The following is a 26,678-nucleotide window of genomic DNA, read 5'->3' on the forward strand; positions in this document are numbered from 1 at the left end:
GGCAGCTGCAGCAGCTCGCCAGACCTAACAATTGCTAGCGCTGGTCTGATAAATAGCATATCATGACGACCTATGCTAACGTTAGCATCAGACCATCTGCCCATAATCATCTCGATCAATAAGCCCACCGACTTTGTTCCCGCGGATCACCGAACCTACACCAACTTCAACAAAGCTGATTGGAACGGCTTCGCGGAAGTTACCGAGAGCAGCTTCGCCGCCCTCCCCACACCCACAGACGTACATGCTGGCGAACGCCAGTTCCGCAGGGTAGTCACAGCAGTAGCAGCTCGCTTCATACCGTCCGGACGTATCGCGGAAGTCCGCCCAAATTTCCCGGCTGAAGCAGCTGTACTAGCAAATGAGCGTGACCACCTACGCCAGGTCGACCCCGGGGACCCTCGCTTGAGGGAACTTAATTTGGAGATTCGGCAACTGGTAAATCAACACAAGCGGACAAAGTGGGTAGAGCACTTGAAGGCCTGTAACTTCACCTCTGGTGTGAGTAAGCTCTGGTCAACCGTGAGGTCCCTGTCCAACCCGACGAAGCGTGACGACAGAGTGGAAATTTCATTCGAAGGTCACGCCTCATCGGACCCGAAGAAATGCGCGAACTATTTCAGTCGGCAATTCACACTGCATCCTTCGGTAGACAAGGCCAAACGTCGAGTGACTAGGAGGCTGCACAAACTGCCCAAAAACGATGCACCACTTGTTTTCACCAGCGGTGAAGTGAAGGGGGCCATCGGGAAGGCGACAGCCTCCAAAGCCATTGGACCCGACGGAATCTGTATGCTGATGTTGAAACATTTGGGGCCTGTGGGGGTAGCATACCTCACGGAGGTCCTCAATTTGTCTATGACCACTCTCATCATTCCTGATGTGTGGAAATCAGGGAGAGTGGTCCCACTGCTGAAACCGGGGAAGCCCGCCAACAGAGGAGACTCTTATCGCCCGATAACGCTCCTTTCCCCGGTCGCGAAGACACTTGAGGCCCTGCTGCTCCCATACTTCACCTGCCACCTAACCCCAGCGAAACATCAGCATGGCTTCCGTAAAGTGCACAGCACAACAACAGCACTTAACGCCATAAACACCCAGATAACCCGCGGCCTAAATCGAAACCGCCCCTGTGAGAGAACTGTCCTAGTAGCGCTGGACTTGTCAAAGGCGTTTGACACCGTCTGCCATTCCACGCTGCTAGAAGACATTGAGGCCTCCTCTCTCCCACAGGGACTGAAGCGATGGTCGGCGAATTATATGAGTGGTCGGCAATCATCAGTAATCTTCAGAGATCAAACCTCGAAACCTAGAAGAATAAAACAAGGGGTTCCACAAGGTGGTGTTCTCTCCCCCTTACTTTTTAACTTCTATATCTCGAAACTCCCCCAGCCACCTGAAGGAGTTTCCCTGATCTCGTACGCTGATGACTGTTCGATTTTGGCGTCTGGGAATGGAATTGATGACCTCTGCTCAAAAGTAAACGGCTATCTCTCCAGCCTTTCTCGCTTCTTCACTGCAAGGAGCCTAACCCTCTCCCCAACGAAATCAACGGCGACCCTCTTCACCACCTGGACGAAGGAGGTCAGGCTTGAATTAGGCATTCACGTCGACGGCACACCAATACCGACGGTGAACAACCCGAAAATTTTAGGGGTTACCTTTGATAGCCTGCTCTCTTTCTCCGCGCACACAACCGCAGTTGTCGGGAAAGTACAGAGCCGCAACAAGGTCCTCAAGTCGCTCGCCGGCAGCACTTGGGGCAAAGACAAAGAAACGTTGCTGGCAACATACAAGGCAATTGGCCGGCCGGTTCTAAATTATGCTGCGCCAGTTTGGACGCCGGGGACTAGTTGGACGCAGTGGACGAAGCTACAGACTTGTCAGAACGCCGCACTCCGGACAGCGACTGGGTGCCTTCTGATGACGCCTGAGCATCACCTACACAGTGAGGCCCAAGTGCTCCCCGTAAGGGAACACAACAAGATGCTCTGTAAGCAGTTTCTTGTGGGGTGTCACAGAAGTGAACACCCCAACAGACCACTGCTGGAGGAGGAGCCTCCGCCCAGGCACGTCAGGGGGCACCTATTCATGTACAAGGACGCAGTCCAGACCTACACAGACCAACCACTGGACCCAATGACGTACAGACGAGCGATTAACGACATTCATAGGGAGTCTGTCTCCACCTACCTCGACTCCCGGCCTAGGAATGTCGTTATCGGAGCCCAATCACCACCTGTGGAAGAGACGGAGCTTCAGTTACCTAGAGAGACCCGCGTTACCCTGGCTCAGTTACGGTCTGGATATTGTAGCCGCCTAAACAGCTACCTGTCCAGACTCGACCCAAACATCCCAAATGAGTGCCCGGCATGTGGAGACTCCCCCCACGACACCAACCACCTCTTCACATGCCAGCTCAATCCGACTCAACTAACACCTCTCTCCCTTTGGTCCGACCCCATCGAAACAGCTCGTTTCCTGGGCCTACCGTTAGTTGAGCTTGACGATAATGATTAAAAGTTGACCCGAAACAGGCGGGGCTTAGTAGTGCCGCTACAACAACAACAACAACAACTATAATATTATTTATGTACATACATTTTTTAACAAACAATGCACATTATTGTATTAGATATATGTACATATGTATGGATGTTTGTTTTTAAAATTGATTAGAAAATTTTAATTAATTTTTGTCACTAATATTTCTAATTCTGTTGACACACCCAGCTCTAATCACAATAAACATGTATGCGAAAATCAAAATAAGTTGATAGCCGATTAACGAACGTTCATATGTACATATTTATATACTATGTCGGTCCATGATTGCGATGGAAATTTTGCCAAGCTCACAAATCTTCATGTGAAATAACATTACAATAAATTCCAAAAATAAATAGAATAAAAACATATCAGTTAATCACAAGATCAGTGACGTTTTAAAGACAAACGCTAAAATAAGAATAGCATTTAAAATATTGATTTTGCTTTCAACGAATTTTATCAACAAAAGTGCATATTGTTATATTAAGATGTCACAATTTTTTTCTTATTTTTTTATCGTTCCCATGACAGTCGGGTTTCCTTAAACGGAACGACCCAGATTTATATGTAAGTACGCCCAGCAAACACAGTCTCCTACGTTAGAGAAATTTGGATTTCTACATTAGATAACTAGGGTAATTCTATAATCGTTCTCCAGTCGATAACGAAGTTAGTGAACTACATACATTAGAATTCGATTCGAGAACGATTAGAGAAACAACGCAAATTCAAATAAATGTAAGTAAGCAATATTCCAAATGAATGAAACATAAATTATTTTTAAGTTCAAATAGTTCATTATTATTTTATTGCAAATACCTTTAATACAAATTTTACAAACAAAGCGTTTTAAGTATTTAATAAAGCAAAACAGCAGTTTGAAATTCACATTCGAATCCCATTAGAGATCAAATCGCTACGATTCTCGATAGTTTTTCGAGTCGTTCTCTAACGTTTCAGATTGGAGAATGTGGCTAGTTCTCCAATCATTTTCCAATCGATAACTAATCCCAATGTTTGCTGTGTACAGTGTGGGTTATGTAATTAGCAGCCCCGCTTCAAAGTGATATTGTTTGTTTGTGCCACTCGTATTTATTTATTTTTAAGAATTTTCAATTAAAATACAATTCATTCTCTCACTAAACCCATATAAACCCAAGTTTAAAATTTTGTAGAAAACAAAAAATCAACCAATGTTCATACAAATTTCAAACTTTTTTCTCAGAAGTGTGAAACATACAGAAAGCTAAGTGGTTACTAAAACACGTCCGTCGTTCTCGCTATTAAATATCGAATGTTTCTTTATTCCGCTAACTATTTACAAGATGGTGTCTGGGTATTGTATATATATTTTGAAATAAACCATTTGGTAATGAATGAATTTAAAAATATTCTAAGAAATTAAAAGTTTTGCACTGCACATATTTTGCAGTGCATTAGTCTAAAGTTTATCTAGCATCTATCATTAATATATGTACATAGATGTTTAATTTAGTGTAAATGAGATGAAGGATAAATGCTAATGTATGTGCAAATGTTTAGTGTGTGAAATGCGTACAAAATTATACTATGTGACGGCATTACATGCGATGCTCTTAAATATAAAGGCATAGTACATACAAGAACAATTGTTTATGTAGCGCTCTACTATTTTGTGCAGTCTGCTTGGTCGATTGTATATGGTTATGTCGAACGCCATTAACTACTTGGTAATTGATATTGGCCGCCCGTGTTTCCACTCGTCTTCACAATTATCCATTGACAGTTATGTAGTTCATTCAATTGAAAAACTATTGCTTAGTATGTAATATGTTTGCATGTTCTAATCAGTGTTTGTTAACATATGTACATATATATATATGTATATATGTACTTGATATGTTTAAGTAATTTGCATCTCAATCACATTCAATTTAACGCCAATGGGTTAGTCACCAGTCATGACCATTCTATGCAAAGTGAATTGTTAGAAAGCGTTCTTTCACATTTCTTATTGTATGTGTATTTTGCATGCAAAATCATGTGTAACTTCCTCGTACATTGTTTAGAAATTTTCAATCAATTGATTAATGTTTTATTCCTTTATTGCACGTCTTGTAATATGCAAATGTTTTTAGGTATGGACGAATACAATAACACAGTTATTAAACATGAATATGTATCGCTGATTTCATATATACATATGTACATATGCTTGCACTTATTTTCAATCAATAACGCTCCGGTAGTTTCATGCTCATACACTTCTTATGCTCCAGTGGCTCTGTCCGTACTGATAACTGGTAATGCAAAGTTTGAAATGGGTGGACATATTGCAGGTTTGAGTAATACTAGGAGTTTGTAACTGTTTTTTTTCTTTGTTTCTGTTTATGTCTCAAGGTCAGCCGGATGCTGTGTATGTTTATGAGTATGTATGTAGTTTGCCCATTAGGGTGGCTCTTAAAAAAATGACTATTGAAAATGATTAAAATTTTTAATGGAATAACGATCTGTAGTCAGAATCTGATCTTTAAATTCTTCGGTTGTTTGTAGCAGGGACCGAAAACAACAGTAATTTTTAACCGACTTCGGTTATCAGTTCGTCGGAATATATATTTTTTTTATGTAACTTTGGACCACTTCAACCGATTCATTTTCATCGAAAAGGTGGTACCTCAAAGGTGGTCCCATACTAATTTTGTCCGATAATTGGATCGTGAAGAAATTAACGATAATCTTAAATTTTTATAGGAGAATTGAACTCGGTCAAACTTGGCCAAATATTTTGAAGGATGAAATAAAAGTCCTTTCCCAATAATTAGGGCTCGGAATCTCATGCACTAAAAAATCGAAAATATGCGCATATAATATGAACTAAAAATTCAAAAATATGCGCTATAAATAAGTAAAATATGCAATTAAAAATATTTTCCTAATACATATTTTATTACCGGTACAAAAAAATAACACTTAAAATACATGATTAAAGGAAAACAAATTATGTACTTGAAAAATTAGTTTATAATCAAACAGACAGTTACAATTGTAACTGTAATATTATTGTAATTGTAATTGTAGTTGTAATATTAATATTGTGTAAATACAAATATTGATAGTTGAATAGTGGTTCAGGTGAATGGTTGGTTGGTTTAAGTGGATTGTCACCCTGCAACCTACAGCCCATTGGCGGCTTTAATGAATTTTAGTACGTCATACAGACAGAGGCTTTTCATATAAAAAATTTTTCGAACACGCATACATACATACATATATGCAAAAAGATTCGTGTAAAGATTGGCACACATCAACTTAAAACTTAATAATTGTTTCTATAAATTCTTTTTAAAAAGTTTGCAATTTAGATGGAACTTTGAATTTTCATAACTTTGCACAAGGTTTTAAATTTGGATGTATTTGGTTTTTGTTAGACGATGAACTATACTTAAAAAATAAACTTAAACAAGTAATTTTTAGCAAAAAAAAACCGACTTCAACCCCCATAAAAAAAAAAAAAATAAAAAATATTCCGACGAACTGATAACCTCCTCCTTTTTTGGAAGTCGGTTAAAAATAAAAAATAAAGCCTAATTATTTTTCCACCACTGTACATGTGGATATTTGAATTTGATCTCAATTACAAAGCTTTTTATTTTTATATATATACATAGATAAGTAAAATTTGTGTAATATTTGCATCCTTTAGCATAAAAAAAATTAACCATATAAACCGAACCGAACCGCGGTTCAGGAATACTCATGAACCGGTTCTTGAACCCGTACAAGCTTTTTCTAAGTAGTTCGGAACCACTGCACCGAACCGCGCAGTTTTTTGGAGTGGTTTGCGCATCACAATTTTTATTTGAGGCAACTAAGCTGAGAGGTAGCACAGAAAATAAAACAAAACAAGATCCACCCTAATGTGCATACATTCCTATACATTTCGTCAATATGTCTGTACCTGATTTTATGTTCCCATCGGTATTTATTCTAAATGTTGGTGCTACGTTGAATAAATGCCAACGTTTGCTCGAAACTTCTCTCACCAATTTTGAACTTGAAAACTAGGTTTGTATGAATATATGTATATGTAGAAGTTGGCGATGGTATTTTTGGCCGTTATTGTATAATCCATGCATTTCGATTCTGTTTACTAATCTGAGGATTTTATACTAGAAGGTGTTTACATGTACATACATACATATATACATATATGTACATACATATTATTGCCCCAGTTGGAAAATTAATGTTTAAGAATGCATGAAGTAATGGATAGCTCCTATAACCTATGCATGAAAAGATGCAAGAATTTCTCTACAGCGTTGTAATACGAAAGTAATTTGACGCATGTCGCTTTACAAAACTATAAATAGAATTTATAAAAAAAAACATCGGTACCTCAGGGCTTGAACCCGTGACCAACAAGTTGGGGGTTGAACACGCTTCCATTCGGCTACAGCAGCTAGAAGATAATTTAGGTAGGCCTTCTTAAGTAAAGCCATTCGAAGAGGCCTACCCAAGAAGGGCTGAAAAAAAGTGCTTCCTTGCATGCCTTCTAGAAGGGCTTATCCATTTACAATTTACGCGAATGCATAAATTTATAGTATTCAGCATTACAGTAAACATTTTAAGTTGCAATAACACATATTTGATATAAACCTTAAGTAAATACTTCAAAGATTTATGATTTTTATAAATTAAAGAAGCAACTTTAAAAGAACCCCTCCAAAAGGCCTTCTGAAGTACGTCCTATAAAATCCCATCTGGAAGGCCTTCCATGGGTAGCATGGCCTTTCTATTTAACGAACCTACATAACGATTTGTGGCCACCTAAAATATGCACCCAACCAGGCGTATTTCTTAATAGGGTTGCCAACTAATTTTTAATATAAGATATTAATTTAAGTTTTATTTAAATTTGCTTCCAAAATATCCTTTTTATTGAATTATGAGTACGCGTAGGCTAAAATATTGGCGATTAGTTTGTATATCAATATTCTTTTTTCAAATGTTTTTATTTTCATTTTTTTTTCAAATAACATTATACATAAAAAATATTTTTAAGTTAAAGCTATCCTATTGACCATAATTTGATGCCCAAATCTTGGAAAATTTAAAAAGCATATACATATGTATATACATATGTATTTATTTGTGCATATTTATTTACGAGTATTATAAGTGAGGAGGTGTGGTGCAGGCCATAAGAGGTTCTCTTTTGCGCCGTAATTGCATTCGAGCAGAAAATATACTTCTTTTGCGCACTGCAAGCTTTCACTAATTTAGATATTGTTTATATATAATACAAAAATAATTGTGCAAAACGCACATATATATACATACATACATAAATATTAATTGCTTAAATTGTGATTTTTTCAGGTCCATGTGGTGGCAAAACAACTGGCCAATCCCGTCTATGCACCTTCTTTGAAAATTTAGGATGGAAGGTATGTTGAATATTAGATTTCCTAAAATAAATCGCTATAAACTTCTTCGTGTTTTTTTTTTTTGTAATTTTAACCTTTTTACGACTAAATTTTATTTACCTTTTGTAAATATTGTTATACCTAATGAGTACTAAACAATATAGAGATAGTTCTTACTAAAGACCATAGTTGGAGTTTATTCTAAAACAATTAGCGAAAATGCAGGGTTTTAAATTTAAAAAAATATTTGGCGCATATTCATAGTCTCAGTGTTAAAACTATGCGGCAAGTTGAAGCCAACCGCAAATGTAGCGAGTGCTGATTACTCTTCTACAAAGCGATGAACTGAAACGATTTTTCCTTCATATAAAGAATAAATTATTATAAATATCGTGTTCCGCGACGACGAATAAGCCAATCTTTATATAGAACTTGATACTGGCTCAAAGGATAGTGCAATCGATGAAAATAAAAAAATGCAATTGATAAAATTAAAAAAATTTATTTTCTCTCATCTATGAATATGCGCGAAAATAACCAAATATTCATACATAAAATTTTCGCATACAATGATGTAACTACTTATATGTATTATGTACGCAGTAAATTGGGATGCGTCCCATAGAAAGTCTTCGTTTTCCCAAGCGGTTCATAAAAGTTGGTCTGTTTTACGACTCACCAAAATAATTGGTCCCCACTCAATGACATTCGTGAGTAGGAGCGCGTTTTGGTAAAAAAAAAGTTTTGTATCCCCAGTGGAAAAATGTGTTCACATTCGAAAATTCATTATTTTTCCTACGACGATGTCCTGTGGAGAGGGCGGCCTAATCCGTGACTTCTCTTGACGCAGCAAAGGACTGTCGTGCTTTATTGAACTCGGTCAAAATCTGTATATCGTAGACCTTATTCCGTTTGCGAGGGTACATGGTTACTCATAACCTGGACTCTATTGGAAATATTGTAAGTCTAATGAAATAATTAACGTCTACACCACCCACGATTTCATATATTTTCATTTGAAAGTTGTACAAAAAAAATCTCCTCGGGGAAAGAACTAGCCTTTTTTAAACTTTAATAAATTTCGTTATTTGGCCAAAACAACACAGATAAACAATATTTTATTTCCGCGATATTTTAAAATGTGTATTTACATCATTGTATAAGCGTCATATTTTCCATCACTAACGGGTTAAATATAGCTATGCTGAGTATCCACAGTGAAGGTGTAACCAAAGTTTTAAAATAAGTTCATATTAATCTAGCGATGTGGTAGTACATAAATTAAATATGGTACGTACCGTTGTGGTCAGCTGATTTAGTTAAGTGATACGTTGACCAATTGTGTCTATTTTTTCTTTTATTTATTTTATGTTTAATATTTTTTCATAAAAGTCTAGCATATTATATAACCTGCTCCCTATACATATAGTAAATCGATTTCGAACTTTGTACAAAAATGATAAAAATTCAAAAAAACTTTATCAGTTACAACCAAAAACCAAACATTTCAAACTTTTTATTCATAGTTTTTAGAAAAATTTTAGGAATGAAGTTTTAATAGGATAAAGTGCAATTTTCAAGACGCTGGAAATCGCGTAGATTTTTAATCATAATTTTGCTGGGCATTTTCTTCCATATAAATGAAATTGAAGAGCATACTTTATATGGAAGAAAATGCACAAAAAATTATTGAAAATAAACCTACTAAAATTTAATGGGCTAAAAAGTTCACACCTGAAATTTGAATAAAATTTTTTTTTTGTTATAATTGATAAAGCTTGTTGAATTTTTATAATTTTTGTACAAAGTTTAAATTGTGGATTTATATGGTGTTGGTTATATAATCTGCTAGAATTTATAAAAAAATAATAAACAAAAGAAATATAGCCAAAACTCGTCAAAATGTCACTTAATTCAATCAACTGACCACAAGTGTATATAAAAGTAATGGTATCTACATAAAGCTGAGTACTCTTACTTTCTATATTGTATGAATATATTTAATACTTGTTACTCAAAAACAAAAAAAAATGAGCCTCATTTTGCTATTTAACCGGGCTAGAAAAGTAGCACGCTTGCTAAAACATATTGAAAACTAAAAAAAAACGGTTTAAACATTTTTAAATTTAATTTTTTCATTTCAAACTTTTACTTCAAAGCTAGAACATGACTTGAAAAATAGTTAAACTTACATTTTTAAGAAAACCCTATGTAATAATTTTTTTATAATTCCCAAAATTTAAAATAGTTAATGGTGTTTTCGTTTCTACCAAAAAATGTCGCCAATTGATTGCCCCTTTCTCTTTTCGTGTTCGATTCTAAAATCTCACACTTTTTTAAAGCAAAAAAGGCTATTGAAGCTTTGTCAGGGGAGATCGTCGACCTGAAAATCAGATGGTTGCCTAAAAGGAAAATATTATGAAATGCGTGAGCTAAACAAGGACACTTTTACAGGGCTGAGTGTAAATCAAACACATTTTTCATCGTGGAAGGGCAACATTTTTTGGAAGAAACGATATCACCATAAGATAGGCTACGAGCTGAAGAAAAGTAAAAACAGTATCATACTACGTATGAAATTCAGAATAAACAAGTAATACATATTTGAGCGGTTTATTTTGAAAGTGGCATAAGTCACTTCACAGTTCTTGTACTTAAATGACCGGTTATTTGCATATGAACGCGTCCGTTATTCGTTCAACTTCATCAGGAAAAAGCTAAAAGGCTTTGTTTTTAGTTTATGACGATAGAGCGATTTACAGATGTATTGGATTACAAGTAGCCGGTCATTTAAGTACAAGAGGTACGAAGTGACTTATGCCACTTTTAAAATAAACGGCTCATTTATTGTCACTCAATACCAAAAAAAAAAAACCTCTATCCGACTTTTTCCGGTTTTCGATCCCCAGTAAATTTCTGTTCTGGTTTTCACAAATTAAGTATTTTTTCGATTTCAATTCCAGAACTTACTACTGTACAAATTGATCGAAATCAGTCGAATGAATGATTATTTACATTAAAGTGGTCCAAAAATGTATGTGAAAAAATAAGGTCGGATTTTTAATGCCGCCACCCCTAGGATTGTTCATACCGAAAACCGCTATATTTTATTTTGAAACAATAAAAAATTTCCATGTATTTTATATGGGGAAAAAACAACTTTTCGTAGAAATAGTGTAGAATTCTTGAAAATCAATATTTTTCGATCGGAAAACTTTGCTTATCTTCGGGAGATTTCCAGTAATAATACCCAATTGTTTTTTTTTTACCATTTTTTCATGGTAACTATATTCCATAGGCCCTCCGAAACCTCCAGAAAATACCATGAGGGGGACCAATAAAAAATATTTTATTAAAAAATGATCAAATAAACAGTTGGATATTAATATTGGAAGTCTCCTAAAGAGAACCACAGTTCTCCAATTGAAAAATACTGATTTTCAAGAACCAAGCGGCATTAAAATTCCGACTTTATTGTTTTGGACCACTCTAATGTACATATATGAAAGAATACTGAGCACCAGAAAATTTGTGGGCACCGGAACAGACCCGCTTACTTCAAATTTATATTCAATAGACTTTTTTTTTAATTTTGTTAATTACAACGATTCTTTTTTTTAATGAACAAAAACCCGTTAGTAAAAATGCCATTACATACGTTAGCAAAACGATTTAAGAAAAAAAAAAAACAAAAACAAATAAAAAATTTAAACAATTACAATCTAATAGTTGCTAATCGACCATGACAAACAAAATGAGCTTTTAATAATTTTTTCAGGTATTCCGTGTGCCTGAAACGGCTACAGTGCTCCTCAGGTAAATGCCTAAAAACAAATTAATTCAATGCAAAAATTAAGAAAAAAGTATTAAAAAATTCTTTCAATAAAAAATGAGAAAACATATGTTGGCATTAAACTAAATTATAAGAAATGTAAAGAATTCGTGAAAGACCTTAGCAATACTAACATTGAAAATAAACAACTATTAATATTTACAAAGTACTCGTACATTCTATACTTTAATTAAAATCAAATACTGCCAGCAAATACATGCATATACAAATGTATTCAAGCTGTGTGAAATAAAGTACAGTAGTGATTACTTATGCAATTATAACATTTACAATACAATTTTTTTTTAATATAATTTTCACTAATTAACAAAAGAAAAACACAAAAGTCAATTGTCAAATTTGCATATTTCCGAAGTTTGAAAAAATTATTCGTCAATTCTTTTTTGTGTGCTAAATGTTTTTCTTTAGTAATTATTTTACTTTTTAATCTCTTCCTCTTTTGTGTAAATCTAGTGGTGGCGTGAAATTCTCGGATCTCACAGATAAAGAAGGTAATTAATCATATATTTGCTATTTACTGATTATAAAAATATTTTTCAATTATAATAAGAATTTTTCAAGAAGGCTTTAAAGAAATAATTGCAAGCAATAAAAATGCAAAAAACATAAGATTTTTAAATGATACCCAAATGCCAAAAAAGAATTAAAATATTTTAAAAAAGTGAAGCGCGCATTGTTTAATAAAACTTGTTTTTTACGCTAATAACGGCTTTCGAGCGTGAGTTTCAAATTGAATCAAAACTGTGATGCAAACGAATTGAAGATATTCATCGATATATCGAACGTTATCGATATGATTATCGCTATCGTTTTATGTATGAGCTAAAAAGAAAAATTCTGTCCAATTTCCTCTCTCCTTGGAAAAGTTACGCCAGTTATACAAACCAAATGTATACTGGCACTTTTGCACTTGGATCTTCCATTGATTCGTAGGCTCCCGAAGAATATTTTCACCGAAGTGTCATCATCCATGCGTACGACATGTCCAAGCTAGCGCAAGCATTCAATCTTAAACGCGTTTCACAACATATATCCATGTCGTTGTAAAGCTCGTTTAGTTCCTCATTTCAACTTCTTCGATACCCGTCTCGCCCACGCGAACATGTCCGTAAATCTTGTTAAACTGTGGGTTATCCCTATCAAATCAACCAATGGCTGGAATCGACTGTTTTTGATTTGGCTGGATTTTGGTTAAAACCTTTCTTTATATATAAAAAAGTTCTGCCAAAGCAAAAAATTCTGGTTGTGGTCTCATTTTAAATGCGGTATTTATATTTAGGGCTGTAAAATAAAATTTGGAGGTTTTCGAAATTAAAAAATCTTAAGAGTAACAACTTATAAAAATTTTTTGTTCATTTTTTATTTTTATTTTTTTCCAACAATACCACCCACCAATCTTAACAGATCCAGCCTATTTTCGTATCTATACCTATTAGTTTTTGGGATTATCAAATAATTATCTTGCAAAATCTATGAAATTGTGAGATCTTATACATAAAAATAAAAAGGGCATGTGTTCGTCGTCGCATCACCTGAGAACGACGGAACCAATTTGGCATTTTTTTTTGTTTTTATGATATTTTTTTCCGGAAGTTTGACCAGAGACAAATCAGTTAAAAAAGAATCGTATTTATGATCCGATTTGCTGGAGATTTAACGCATAGATTGCTTATTGCCTGGATTAACATATAGAAACATTTTTTTTTTCTCTAGGTACATATTACAGATATAGAATAGAATTGAATCATTGTTTTACAGTTCGAAAGGTGTATCAGGGCGCCACAAAACAAGCGGACATTGGTTATATGTATGTAGAAACTATGGGCGTTATGCGTAGATTCCTTTGAAATCTTGGCAAAATGTTTCATTCCTTTCGGGGAGATTTTTTCTTTAATTTTGATTTGGGGTAGTCACCCCTTTTGAAATTTTAAATTAATCAAATAGGCCACTGAAGCAAAGTATTGCGTACTAAATTTTTTAACAAGAGACTATTCTAAAATATTTTAAAACTAGCTTTTTGGGAAGGTTTTAATACAAATGTATTTTAATAGAGTTGTCAGCTATTCAATTTTCACTACGATTTGTAGCCTCGAATGCAATTTAAGTGAAACGAAATTTTTTTTAATCAATTACAGAAAGTAAAAAAATTATTTGTTGCACTTAAAATTTCTGGTGAAACCGGCGCTTTCTGTCTGAAATCACTATTCCGACTATCGAGAATACTGACGTACATAGGTTAATATTGTGTGAATAATAAAAACCAAAGCATCCTTTAATTTAGTGGAAAGGTAAATATTTACCCAATTATTTACATATTTACTTGCCATCTCAAAGGTCACGTTCTTGGTTTCGCCATTGTCAAAGAATTTGAGGAAATATTTATTTCTAACTCGCCCTTTTTTACTTTTCACTTAATGTACATTCATACGTTCGTATGTATTTGTGTAATTCGCCGGCTAGCGTTGTTGCCTCAACGTCTAAGTAGTTGCACTGTGCCAGACCAATGTCAACTTACGAAACGTATGCTATATTATACATACATACATACATAGTATGCACTAATGTATGCACATTCATATATTTGTACATTCTTTCGTAGGTGCTGTATTTAATGCAGCTGACTAAGTACACACTTTGTTACATTTAACTTTGTCAACTCAGGTGGTACAAAATCCCATCGGCGTCAGTTGGACATTTGTCAGTTATCCAACAAATGTCTCATTGGTAATGTGCATACATACATATCTACTATAAAGCCTCGGTTTATTTTTCTTTTCTGAAGAGAAAACACAGTTATATAGTATTTAGTTTTTGCTTAGTATTGAAATCGTGCCAAATAGCACCAGCTACACATTTCTCGAAAATTCACGTTGCCAGGCGTCACATTTCCTGCGTGTTCACGTTCACGTTATTCAGCTTTGGTCTCGCGTAACAGCAGGCTCGTTGTAATGAATTATGCCATCTTCTGTTTGTTCTTAGGCCGCTGGTCACTTGTACTAAGAGTAGCAAGTACACTTCACTATAATTCTGCGGGTCCTCCACATATAAATATGTGTGTAGATTTGTATATTTATCGTAACTTACTTTCTAGGCTTTCTTCGATTACCCCAAAGGTTTCTCTTATTACATAGTACATCGTTTTATACTGATCTCTCTCTCTCGTTCAATGTCTATTACGCAATGAATAATGTCATTGCATGTTTACCACTAATTAGATTTAATTGTAATTTTATTTTACTGTTTGTACAATAAAAAATTAACAAAAGCCAATTGCCAACTCTTGTCTATAGTGGTTGATGAATTATTATTCAAGTTGTTTACCATAATTTAGGGTGCTTCAGTTTTATAATCTTAAACATACATACATACATACTATGAAGAGTTGACTTTGTCATGCACCTACATGCATAAATATGTACCGATTTCACTAATCACCGAGCATTCTACCTCTGTGACCATAATAATGGGTGCTTGGAACTGATTCCAAATCTATAAATTCGTTTTAAAAGTTTCGAGATTACGTGAATACACCTTTTCTTATTGTTTTAAGCATAGGACAGAGAAGAAATTTCCGCAGAAATTCCAGTAACTCCTGTATGTACCTCTTTCGAATGGCCTAACAAGCGAAATACTTGCGCCCTTGCATTCTTCACAATCACGAAAATGAAACACAAAATGATTTTTCACAATATTTTTTTTTGGCACCCTTTATCTGTCGGTAAGTGCATACACGTGCGCGTACTTATCAAAGCAAAATGTCGCGTGACTCTTTTAATTTAAGAAAGACTACATTTTCAAAAACTTTTTTAGGCATTGCAAGTTCGAAAATACTTTAATTATTTTCTTAATGTTAAGGACGATGTTATTTTGTAGGCGTAGCGAATATTAAATTCACAGAACCCTCCCAGCTGGCTTATAAAAAATAAATACAAAAAATATTTTGAGACACAATATGTTAGTAGTCTTGAATTAAACATTGCTTGTACATATAAATGATTCGTTTTCAAACAGATGTAAGATCCACAAAAGCCAAAAAATCGATAAGCCCAAAAGAATACAAAATCTGTTCATTCACATCGCCTTCTGCACACCTGAATTTTCGAGTTATTCGAAAAATTGCAATTTGAAAAAACCGGTTCCAGATTTTTAAATTAAGAAAACACCGGAAAACCGGTTTTATATTACATTGAAAATGCTTCTTTTGGTATGAAGTGATGACTAAAAATTACAATAAAACTATTAATAGTATAGACAGCTTTTATTTAGAAAAGAGCACAGCAAAATTAGTCCATTTTTTTATGAAAAGTGGAACAAATAAAAATCTGTGCAAAATTCCAGTTTGGTCTAATTTTAACTTTTTTAATACTTTGCTGCAAGCGTTTTTTTGGCTTTTTTCGGTTTTGAGTAGTGCTCTTGCCACCGTAGCCGAGGACTTAGAGGTGCGTACTGCCCCTCGGGAGGTCAGCGGCTTAAATTAAACTTAAATTGACATTCCATGAGTTTTGATGGCTTCTTTTGATACATCAAAGTTTTTATACGATACGAAATGAAACTTCGATGTATTTTTTCACTTGCACCCTTAACATGACACGTTAGGCTTTATTAACAATTATTGAATGTTCTAAAAGAATGCATTTGAATATACGAGTATTTGAATAAATTGTCAGGAAACCGTTAGCGCCCCAAGTACCGGGCCGGACTCAATTCTGAACGCCATTGTATTTACACACTGACGTTTATAAATGTTAACCTGTTAAAACCATCGATCGCATTTGTCTTATTCAAATGGAATTTTGTTCTAACCATTTCCACAATAAACCTTCTAGGCTTTAAAAGAAATTAGCACGTACTTTCATACATACTTATGTTCATACAAATATGCTATTTCTATACCTTCTTTTGCTGTAAACTCTTTTAAATACCTCAAGTGTAATTGGCAAGTCGACATTTTTGCACCGATAAATTTGATTAATTTTATCGTCAATAATAAACATTGTCACATAAGTATAAATGAATGAATGTTTGTTAATTGTTAATTGAACACGCAAAGGGGATTGAACGCTGTATGCTACCCGGCCATACGGCACGCAGTGTAACGCCTGTGGTCAAAAATAGTAAAAACTAAAGTGGTAAGTTTAGAAATATTTTGTTGGGGATCGATCATAAATACTCTAATTAAAAGAGGGCTAAAAGGTTTTTCAGTATCTTCTTGTTTTAAATAAAAAATTTACTGCTGAAAGTAGAAGTTTAAAAAACATTTTTTTTATTCAAAAATTATAGCTTTACTAGTCTTTAGAAGGTTGTAACCTATTTATTTTGTATAAAGCATTCTATTCTATTCTTCACTATATTTCAGATTTATTATTTTACGGATAAGACGCATATGCAAACCAAATCTAATCAAAATCGGATAACTTTTAATATTTCCGCGCACAAGAGTGGAGAACGTGGCAGTAGGCCAATCTTGAATATATTTCAAATATCTTCTTTCCCACTTGACTTTCTTTCGTACTTTAACGAAGGCGTGGCCGCCTTATGGAAGTAGGAAATTGGAATGTACATTTGGTATCACACGTATCTACTTCTAATCTCAGAACTCCACACGTAAACACCGATTGCCTACCAACTGTCATTTTTACAGATAGTTGCGAGCAATATGATTGCAAGTTTTTGTGTGTGGGCACTTTGATGTCTTGATATAAGCATTTGCCACATGGCGCGACTCTCTACGTCAGTGTTTAAAAACATTTTAATCCTAAAAAACTTGCTAAATACTTTCCTAAAACGTGATCATAAATAAAATAATCCAATAGGGAACAGCTTCTTATTTTGATTACATATCAAAATTTCATCGATGTTACCATCAACAAGCTTGCTTTCAAATGAAAATATGGCTACCAACTACCAGACTGCTAGCAAAATAGATGACAAGCAATAAGCGCTGACATATATTGCAGCCCATAAGAAACAAGCGGTCTCCATTGGAATTATATTTTGTGACATGATTATCACGACATCATTATTTTCCTGCGGAGACAGGGTCTAAGCCGCTTTTTATTAGTATCTTCGGCGGCATATTATTTTACAACAACATTAGTCATGATACTAAAGCTAAAAGAAAACATGGATTACCTCGTAAGGAGCTTACCTATTTTCCAACTGGGTATAAACGCAAGTACATATGTAAGTGTTTATCAAGAAAAGTCACATGCGCGCGTCACTTTTTTAAGATATTTGCATTTTTTTATTTATTATTTATTTTTTATGTAAATTAAAAAATGGAACATTTAACATTTGCGCCCATATTCTTATATGTATACTTACAGCAGTGTTCACGAAAATGGCAGCGCGACGTATTGGCAAGTTTGACAATTTGATTAGCTTATTTTAGTTTAATAATTTGTTTATAAAAAATTGTTAATTATACAACAACAACAACCGTGCGAATCAAAGTTTTAAACTTTCTACAAAACAAAAAGTTCAAATTTTTTTATCAGATTTTTTAGAAAACTTTCGGGTAAGCAATTTTATAGCATTTATGTATATAATAGTGTAATACCGAGTTTCCACTAGACATTGGACATAAGGACAAAAAATTGGAGGAACTTAAAATAGGCAATGTGGAAATGAATTTAGTGACTATTTTTTTAACGTTATGACACGAATATTTTTTAGTGCCCAACTTTGGCATTCAAATTTTTGTCATTTAATGCTTAGTGGAAATCCAGCATCGACTTTGGAGAATTTTTTTTGTGGAAGGTGTTGCGCCTTTCCTTCCATATAATGCATGCTTAATTTTTTTTATTGAGAGAACTGCAAAACAACTTTGAAATTTTGTGCGAATTTGTGGAATTTCCACAATTGAATTGTATGCTTTTGTTGTAGGTTTAACTATATTTAAAAAAAAATCATAAAAATAAAATAAAAGGAAACTAAATTGTTGAAACTTGTCAATACGTCACGCTGCTCTTTTCATGAACACTAATGTAGTGTATACATGTGTATGTAGTATCATAAAAGGTTATTGATTTGATTGCATTTTTATTAAGTATTTTTTCATATTTTTTAAGCCTTAAAAACTTCCTTTTTATCTATGGGCATTTTATTGTGCATAAAAAAACCTGTAAATGTACATATAAAGCCATATGTAAAGAATACGATTTTGTGCTTTTAATCTATATAAATGTAGTATTTGTAGGCGTATGTATAATTAGCATTAGAGATATGTAGAATATAATGTATGATGTATGTATGTATGTACATTTGATAGCGCCACCAACGCCAAGCACATTCAAATACCAAAGTCTACCATTCGCTGCACCGGAACACAGTCTCATTGACTTGACCGCATCCTGTCCACGCTGCTTGGCCGATGCTGCCTCTAAACCCAATGGCAGCGAAGGTGAGTCCACGCCGTGCGCGTGCACAAGTGTGTGCGTGTGTGTGTCTGTCTGTGTGTTAAATATGTGTGTCCTTAATGTACGTTGGTTGGCAAATAAATAAGAACGCAACATTTTAAATAATTTTTGGATATTTTTCTTATGTTTATTATATTTTTATAAAGTATATCTCACTATCTAACAACAATCATGTAAGTTACAATTTCAAACTTCGTACAAGATTTATAAAAATTCTACAAATATTCATCAAAATATCAAATTTATTAATCAGAAGAATCAATAAAAAAAAATCTAGGTATATAGTTTGGTATCCCATTAAATTTTAGTATAATAAAGTGCAAGGTTAAAGTAGCGATAATGAGAAAAAACAAACCATATCATACAGCTGCGGTCAGTGTTTATTTATCTATAACAGAAACACATAAATAAATGGTTCTTACTGCATTCCAACGTTTTTTCTAAAGATTCTGTTTAATATTTTTGAAATTTTGAGGAAACTGTCGAGTTTTCATATGTTTTTCCAAAGTTTGATATTCGGAATGACGTGGTTTTGGTTAGGTTAGCTATACTTTCATCAAAAAATAATAGAAATTATATAAACAAAAGAAAAATACCCAAGCTTCATAAAATGTCGTCCCTATTTACTTTCCCGCCAGTGTATGCAGTGCGGGTGCTCGTTTTCTTACCTATTATTAAAAAAAGAAAAATTAAATTAAAACTTAAATGAAGAAGAATGTATATGAAAAAATGTAAATGACTTGCTTACATGTTATCGAAAAAAAATTGGCCAGGAAACGTTACAGTTATAATTTCTATTTTAAAAATCGGTCTGTAAAAGTTATTCTGTGACTTTTATTTAATAAAACCTTAAATAACAGTTATTTCCGATTTTTATTTTATAAATCTGAAAATAACAATTATTTTTAATTTTTATTTTATTTGTCTCATGCTAACAATCATCGAAGACATATTTATAAAAGTCAGCAATAAAAATCGCTCAGTTACTTCTATTATTAAAAATCTTCGATTATTAGTGATTTTTTTGTAATAAAAGTCATAAATTTGTATAAAGAAAAGTCTTACTGTTATCATAAGGCAATTGAATTAAAATCAAAAATAATTGTTATTTTCAGATTTATAAAATAAAAATCAGAAATAACTGTTAATATTTTTAGTTTTGCACAAAAGTTAACAAAAAAAATTTATTTCAAATTTGATTCTCGGTGGAAAAATAAATCGATTGGTAGTTATATTTCACTTGGTTGTGAACGTTTTCTTCATAGTGAATTTTTTAATAAATATTTTCGTATATTACCGTTATTTTCGGTCCCTGGTTAATGCAAATATTCGAAATTAGTTTTGAAACAATGTTGACACTTTTAATCTTACAAACGAGTACGCCACACTAGCTCCGTTTCAGCGGCGTAGAGCAGAAAAAAGTTTTATATACATATTCTTATGCTAACCAGCTGAATAAATTTACTACACATTATGAGTACACCTAATTTTTTCACAATCACATTTTCTTTGCTTATTTTCTCTATGATTTTCTATACTTTATTTGCCTACCTGTGCCAATTTAATTTTTTTATTTTTATAGTTTTGAATTTTGCAAAATATTGGGGTCTAACACTTTTTGTTTTTTATTTAAGTATTACACATAAATTATGATTTTTATTTGTACGTATTATTTTTTATTAGTTTTATTAGTTTTTTTTTGTCTTATTTCCCTCAAGCAATAAATTTTTTGTGCTTTTCTACATTAAAAAATCACCTTACATTATATGCGCTTGGTGTTAATAACTACATTCATACATATGTATATACTAGGCTTGGGTAGTTATTGAGCTCATTTAGTTCATCTCAATGAACTAGTTCACTAGTTCGGTCTTCTCATTGAACTAAATTTATCAGTGCTACTATTTCTCATTTTGGATCGCGATTCAAATATTCTTGGCACGAAATGACGTTAAAATTAAATATGCTAGTTAAATATGCAATAGTGCTAAGAAGATTACCATTACTGCGAAAGTATGCCATCGATTCAAAAAGGCTGAACAATTTTTTATGTACAGAACAGACTGATGTAGAACAGACTGCGTAAATACTCCTTAATTTACAGGTAGCTCTTGGGTAAAGTTTCTATGAATTTCTTAACAGCAATGTGAAAATTTTACCGTATTCTAACGTTTTTTTAAGGAAATTTTCGAAGTAACTCGCATACCTAAACCAAAGCGTTGGGCGGAGCTGTCAAAAGCGAATTTTCCAACCATTGAGCGTTGACGCCGCGTTGCTTCGGTATGCTTCATACAAATTATGTAGGCATGAGAATTTTTTCACAGCTAGACAACGCTAGCAGTAAGATTGTGTTTGAGATTTGAAAACAAAAACGTAATTGTATTGCAGTATAGGGTAAATTGTTCTGGTAGGGTATTGTGTGAAACAGTGTACGAAAATAAACTATATTGTACGTTACTATTTCGTTTCGTTTATTACTTCAACAGTTCGATACAATACAAAACAAAATGGCTGAGTTCACTTTGGCGATAGTACACTACAGTAGTTTAGTAGTTACAGACGAAACAACAAACGAAATGAATCGTGCAGGGAAAATATATGTATGTATGTACATATATGCAATAACTAAATACAAAACGAATGGCTGCAATGAATAAAAAAAATAAAAATGTTTTTTAATTGAATTGGATATGAAAATTTACAGAAAAAATTATTTTTCACGTAATTGAAACGTTTGCATACATATAAAACGTACCCTATGGTACAATTGTCACAAACGAAAAGCAAACGTTTCTCGTTGGGGAAAATGACAGTGAATCTTACAATTTGTTTCTGACTATGTACAAAACTGTACAAAACCACAAATGATATGATGATCGATGTGAAATGGGAATTGTTTTGTACAGTTTATTTTCGTACCCTGGTGTGAAATCAAATTACCAAAGTTTTTTTTTTTGTATGTAATGAGCATGATTCAATAATTAAAGGTTTTCTCACTAGTGGCAGAGTTTTGACACTCCTTTAACTCCCTTACAAAATCTTTGCACACACACACAGGAACCCATACACAGTGGCTTGCTAAGGGAGCCGATTTGTCAAACCTTTTATTATTGAATCATGTGTAATGAGTATTTATGATAATAAAAATAATAAAGTAACATAAATGTGTTCGTCAATTGCACTAAATGAATTAAAGAACTAGTTCACTAAGGTGAACGAACTACAACTGAACGGTTCACTCAAAAAAAAACTAAAGTGCCCAACTCTAATATGTAGTACATACATACATAAAAAGTTGCACACTTAGCGCGTTAGCGTCGCCGCTAAAACGATTTAGTGAAAATACGTACGGACATAACATAGGCATTTATATTAGATACATTTGTTTGTATACATACATATATGTATGTAAAATGTGCATCCATCTCGTGCCTTCCTGACGTCGGCAATATTGTGGGAGTTAAGTGAAGGTTATTTTTACACTCGAAAAAATGTAGCTGTACCAACAAACAAATAATGTACATTGCTTATAAAAAGACGATTACGTGCAACTTGGAACACAACACTTTCTGCCAAGCCCCTCTAACTAAATAATGATGAATTTCTTTTTTGTTTTGACAGGAGCACAAGTGCTTTTCTATTTTTTTATTTTGTCATTTAAAAAATTTTAAACCTGCAGTACAAGTGTTAGTTAGTGACGTTTGTTTAAACGGAAGTCGAAATTAAATGATTAAAACAAAAAAAAAATATTTTTTTTTTGTTATATGTATTGTCTATAGTCTAACGAATATACATATCTACTTGATTTTCTGTGTTCTCTAGAGTCCCGTTTCAAAGCTTCTGATTAACCAAATTCTCTTAGCATATGTGGTCATAAGTGGGCGGTGCCATGCCCATTTTCTAAAAAATTTGGTATAGACGTATTTCCTGCTGAAGAATTATTGCAAACATCAATTTTGAATAAATTCGCTTCAGTAGTTACTGATTTATCAAAGATTTTGTATTTCTTAAAATTGCCGTTATATGGGATGTGGGCATAATTATTGTCCAATTTTAAAAACTTTCAGCTGTTTGATATGTTTACTAGGAAATTGGTGAAGCGGTTACCGAGATATATACACATCTAATCATAATTGGGCGGGGCTGCGCCCGTTTTCCAAAAATTTATAATATTCTAATTTTTCGCCTAAAGATCATTGTAAATATCCATTTTTAGTGAATAAGCTCCAGTAGTTACTAAAATATCGCGCAGTTTTCATATTTCTAAAAACTACCGTTATGTGTACTTTTTAAAATCATCCATTAAATTTGAAATGTGCATTTGTTGGTTTTTATTTCAAGCAGCTGTTATTACTTACTAATATTCCTAACTTTGAATTTAATAAAATAGCTGATAGCTAAAAGTGGACACAGTTACATGTGATGACATTTATTTCTAACTTAAGTGGGTTGTTGTTATCATTTAAATAAAAATTAGATCGAGACATGAAACTTCAAAAAATTATTTTTCATTCGAATTGCTGTCGTTATTAAATAGGGCACAACAACTATAATAACATTAAAAAAAACAATAATTGAAGGAGTTAAAAAACAATGTTGTTGGCCCTGCGATTCGCCTCTGCTTATCCCCAATTTTGATCAGATCAACTGCACCGTTATTACGGTTTAACGTTTCACTATGCTACCAAGGGGATCACCAAAGTATAAATATTGTATAGTTATTTAATTACATACTTACAAACATATTATAGACAAATGATTCATAGTATACGCGGAAGTCTTAATCAATGAAACGTATACTATTATTAAGATTTAGCGCAAAAAATAATATTCCCATTAGTAAACTCATAGTGGAATCAATTACATTTGTAGATTGTGAAATCGCTAATGTTTGTAAATAAAATTGTCTGAATTTGTTTTTGAGTTCTTGCACAGAACATCCCACATAAAGAATGTGAATAATGTATGTATTGTACAATACATACTTATAAATACATAGTGTATTTTCGTTTGTACATTTTGCACCCGCACAGCACAGACGTAGTACTATATATAAGTATGTATGTATGTTTGAAAAAAGAAATTCGCGTCATTTTCTGATCTCAGAGCCTCAAAAAAGAGTCGAACGTAAGCAAAACAAAAAAATACTTTCTCACGCGTTTAAAGCAACGTTAATTAAAAATTATTACATTTATTCACAAAATATTCCAATACTACTAGTCTAAACCAAATTCAATTTACACCCAAGAGATAGGAAGAACAATCAAGAGATGTGGACGGGTGAGAGAGAGCGCAAAACACGTTTCGAGGCTATTGTCACTATTTAGGGTATGGAGAAGAAATTACGTAAAGGATTTTTCGGTAAATACGCGATGACGGCAAAATGTATGTAGATTGGAATACGATGTGTATTTCTTGTTTTTATACATACATACATATGTACAGTATTGGACATATCTATAGCACCCCCCTTTCAAAGCGATATTGTTTGCCACTTATGTTTAATTATTTGTTTTTAAGAATTTTCAATTAAAATACAGTTCATTCTCTAACAAAACCCATATAAACCAATGTTTTAAACTTTTTAAAAGACCGCAAAAAAGTGCAACACACTTTCCCTTAAATTTCAAACTTTTTTCTCAGAAGCTCTAGAATTTGTTTGAGTACACAGTTTTATAGCGCATTCAATTTTGTCCAATTATGTGGAAGTTTCAAGTCGCTAAAGATTACCGTTGATTTTTTAGAATTTTTTTTGTCTCATTTGCTTCCATATAACGACTAAACACAATTTATTTTTATATGGCNAAAAGTTTTTTTTTATATTATTTATTTGAGTACACAGTTTTATAGCGCATTCAATTTTAGTCCAATAATGTGCAAGTTTCAAGTCGCTAAAGATTACCGTTGATTTTTTAGAATTTTATTTGTCTCATTTGCTTCCATATAACGACTAAACACAATTTATTTTTATATGGCAGAAACCCGCAACATCCTCGGCGAAAAAAATTCTAAAAAATCAACGGTAATTTTTAGCCACTTGAAACTTGCACATTATTACACTAAAATTGAATGGGCTATAAAACTGTGTATTCAAAAAAATTCTACCGCTTCTGAGAAAAAAGCTTGAAATTTGGGTGAAAATTTGTTGCACTTTTTTGCGGTCTTTTAAAAAGTTTTAAACTTGAGTTTATGTGAGTTTTGTGAGAGAATGAACTGTATTTTAATTGAAAATGCTTAAAAATAAATAAATAAATATGAGTGGCAAACAATATCACTTTGAAATGGGGGTGCTATTGTATTGGCCAATACTGTATGTATGTACGTATGTATATATTTATATATATTTGTATGTATGTATAAACATATGTCTGTTCATTTGAAACATAAACAGCTGCAACTACTCTCTGTCAGATAAAACTAGTGGCGCAATTTGCTAACTTTGGCGGGAATTTTTGTTTTGGAGGAAAAAGAGGCAATGCTGGTTGAATTCAAGAATACATATAAGTATAATTATGCATGTAAATAAGTGTATATGTATGGAGAAACATTAATGGAAAAAACAATAATTTATATTCATGTATATGTATGTACATATGTATCTCTCTGCTGCTGCACGGCCTTATCATTAAAGAGTAAAAAAAAAAAAAACTTACTAGTTATACATTTAGACTTTTATTATGATTATCTACGCATTATGTTCGGATTCAAAAAAATAATAGATTCTTTCCCGTACGCAACGCGAGATCGCGCGGCTGGCCAAAACAGCCCAGAAATCATTCCCGTACTTCACAAAATGCGTAATAGAGAGCGAAAATTGGAACGTATTGAATCGAAAGTATCTTCTTCTTCCTGCCCAAAACAGGCCGGACTTTTTCTCCGGGTAAAAATGGATAAAGTGTGAAAGTGCATATCAGCTGTTTTGTGTTTACATGTTGCCTGCATTTACTTGGTGCTTTTAAGGAATTGTGAATGGCCTCTTAATGTATTTTCAATCATTATATACTTAAAATCAAATTTGTTAAACTAAAATTCAATTTCCAAGTAAGTGACAAAAACGAAAACAACGTAAATCAGCTGTTTCTCAAATTCTGGGCACGAAATGTGTTTTTTTTGCGTTCCCGTATTTCTGGACTTTGTTGCATTTTTGAGAGCAAACTTTTCGCTTATTCTCTAATTACCGGATCTGGTCGGTATTGTTAGGGAAAGAACCTAATGTATGTTTATAATCGGAATTGTTATCATGCTAAAGACGAAAAGCATAAATAGAAAAAAATTTGGATTTTCTTTTGTAAGCGTTCAATGCGAATTTCGCAGAAAGCGTAGAAATAATTTAGAAAAGTAAACAACGTAAAGTAGGTCTAAAATCAATCATGTGCATGTGCATGTTTGTATGTATTAGCACAAACAGATATGCATATGTATGTACGGTCTCACGTGAACACACTTAAA

The 26,678-nt window shown here is 33.3% G+C and overlaps 1 protein-coding gene across 6 annotated transcripts in view; it reads left to right on the plus strand.

Annotated features, from left to right (window-relative positions):
- The window catches only part of Ttd14 (TRPL translocation defect 14), a 49,732-nt gene that overhangs the window by 6,553 nt on the left and 16,501 nt on the right, over positions 1 to 26,678 (plus strand). For 5 of the 6 annotated variants that reach the window (XM_017620855.1, XM_017620852.1, XM_017620843.1 and 2 more), the window contains exons 2-5: positions 7,912 to 7,979; positions 11,737 to 11,774; positions 12,265 to 12,302; positions 19,082 to 19,213. In XM_017620855.1, coding sequence (XP_017476344.1) covers positions 7,912 to 7,979; positions 11,737 to 11,774; positions 12,265 to 12,302; positions 19,082 to 19,213 — 276 coding nt within the window. The remainder of the gene's footprint in view (positions 1 to 7,911; positions 7,980 to 11,736; positions 11,775 to 12,264; positions 12,303 to 19,081; positions 19,214 to 26,678) is intronic. The other variant, XM_017620861.1, reaches the window with a different exon arrangement.

Source organism: Rhagoletis zephyria, unplaced genomic scaffold, assembly GCF_001687245.7.
Source record: "Rhagoletis zephyria isolate East Lansing unplaced genomic scaffold, Rhagoletis_zephyria_1.1 Rzeph_scaffold_00040, whole genome shotgun sequence".
NCBI lineage: Eukaryota > Metazoa > Arthropoda > Insecta > Diptera > Tephritidae > Rhagoletis > Rhagoletis zephyria.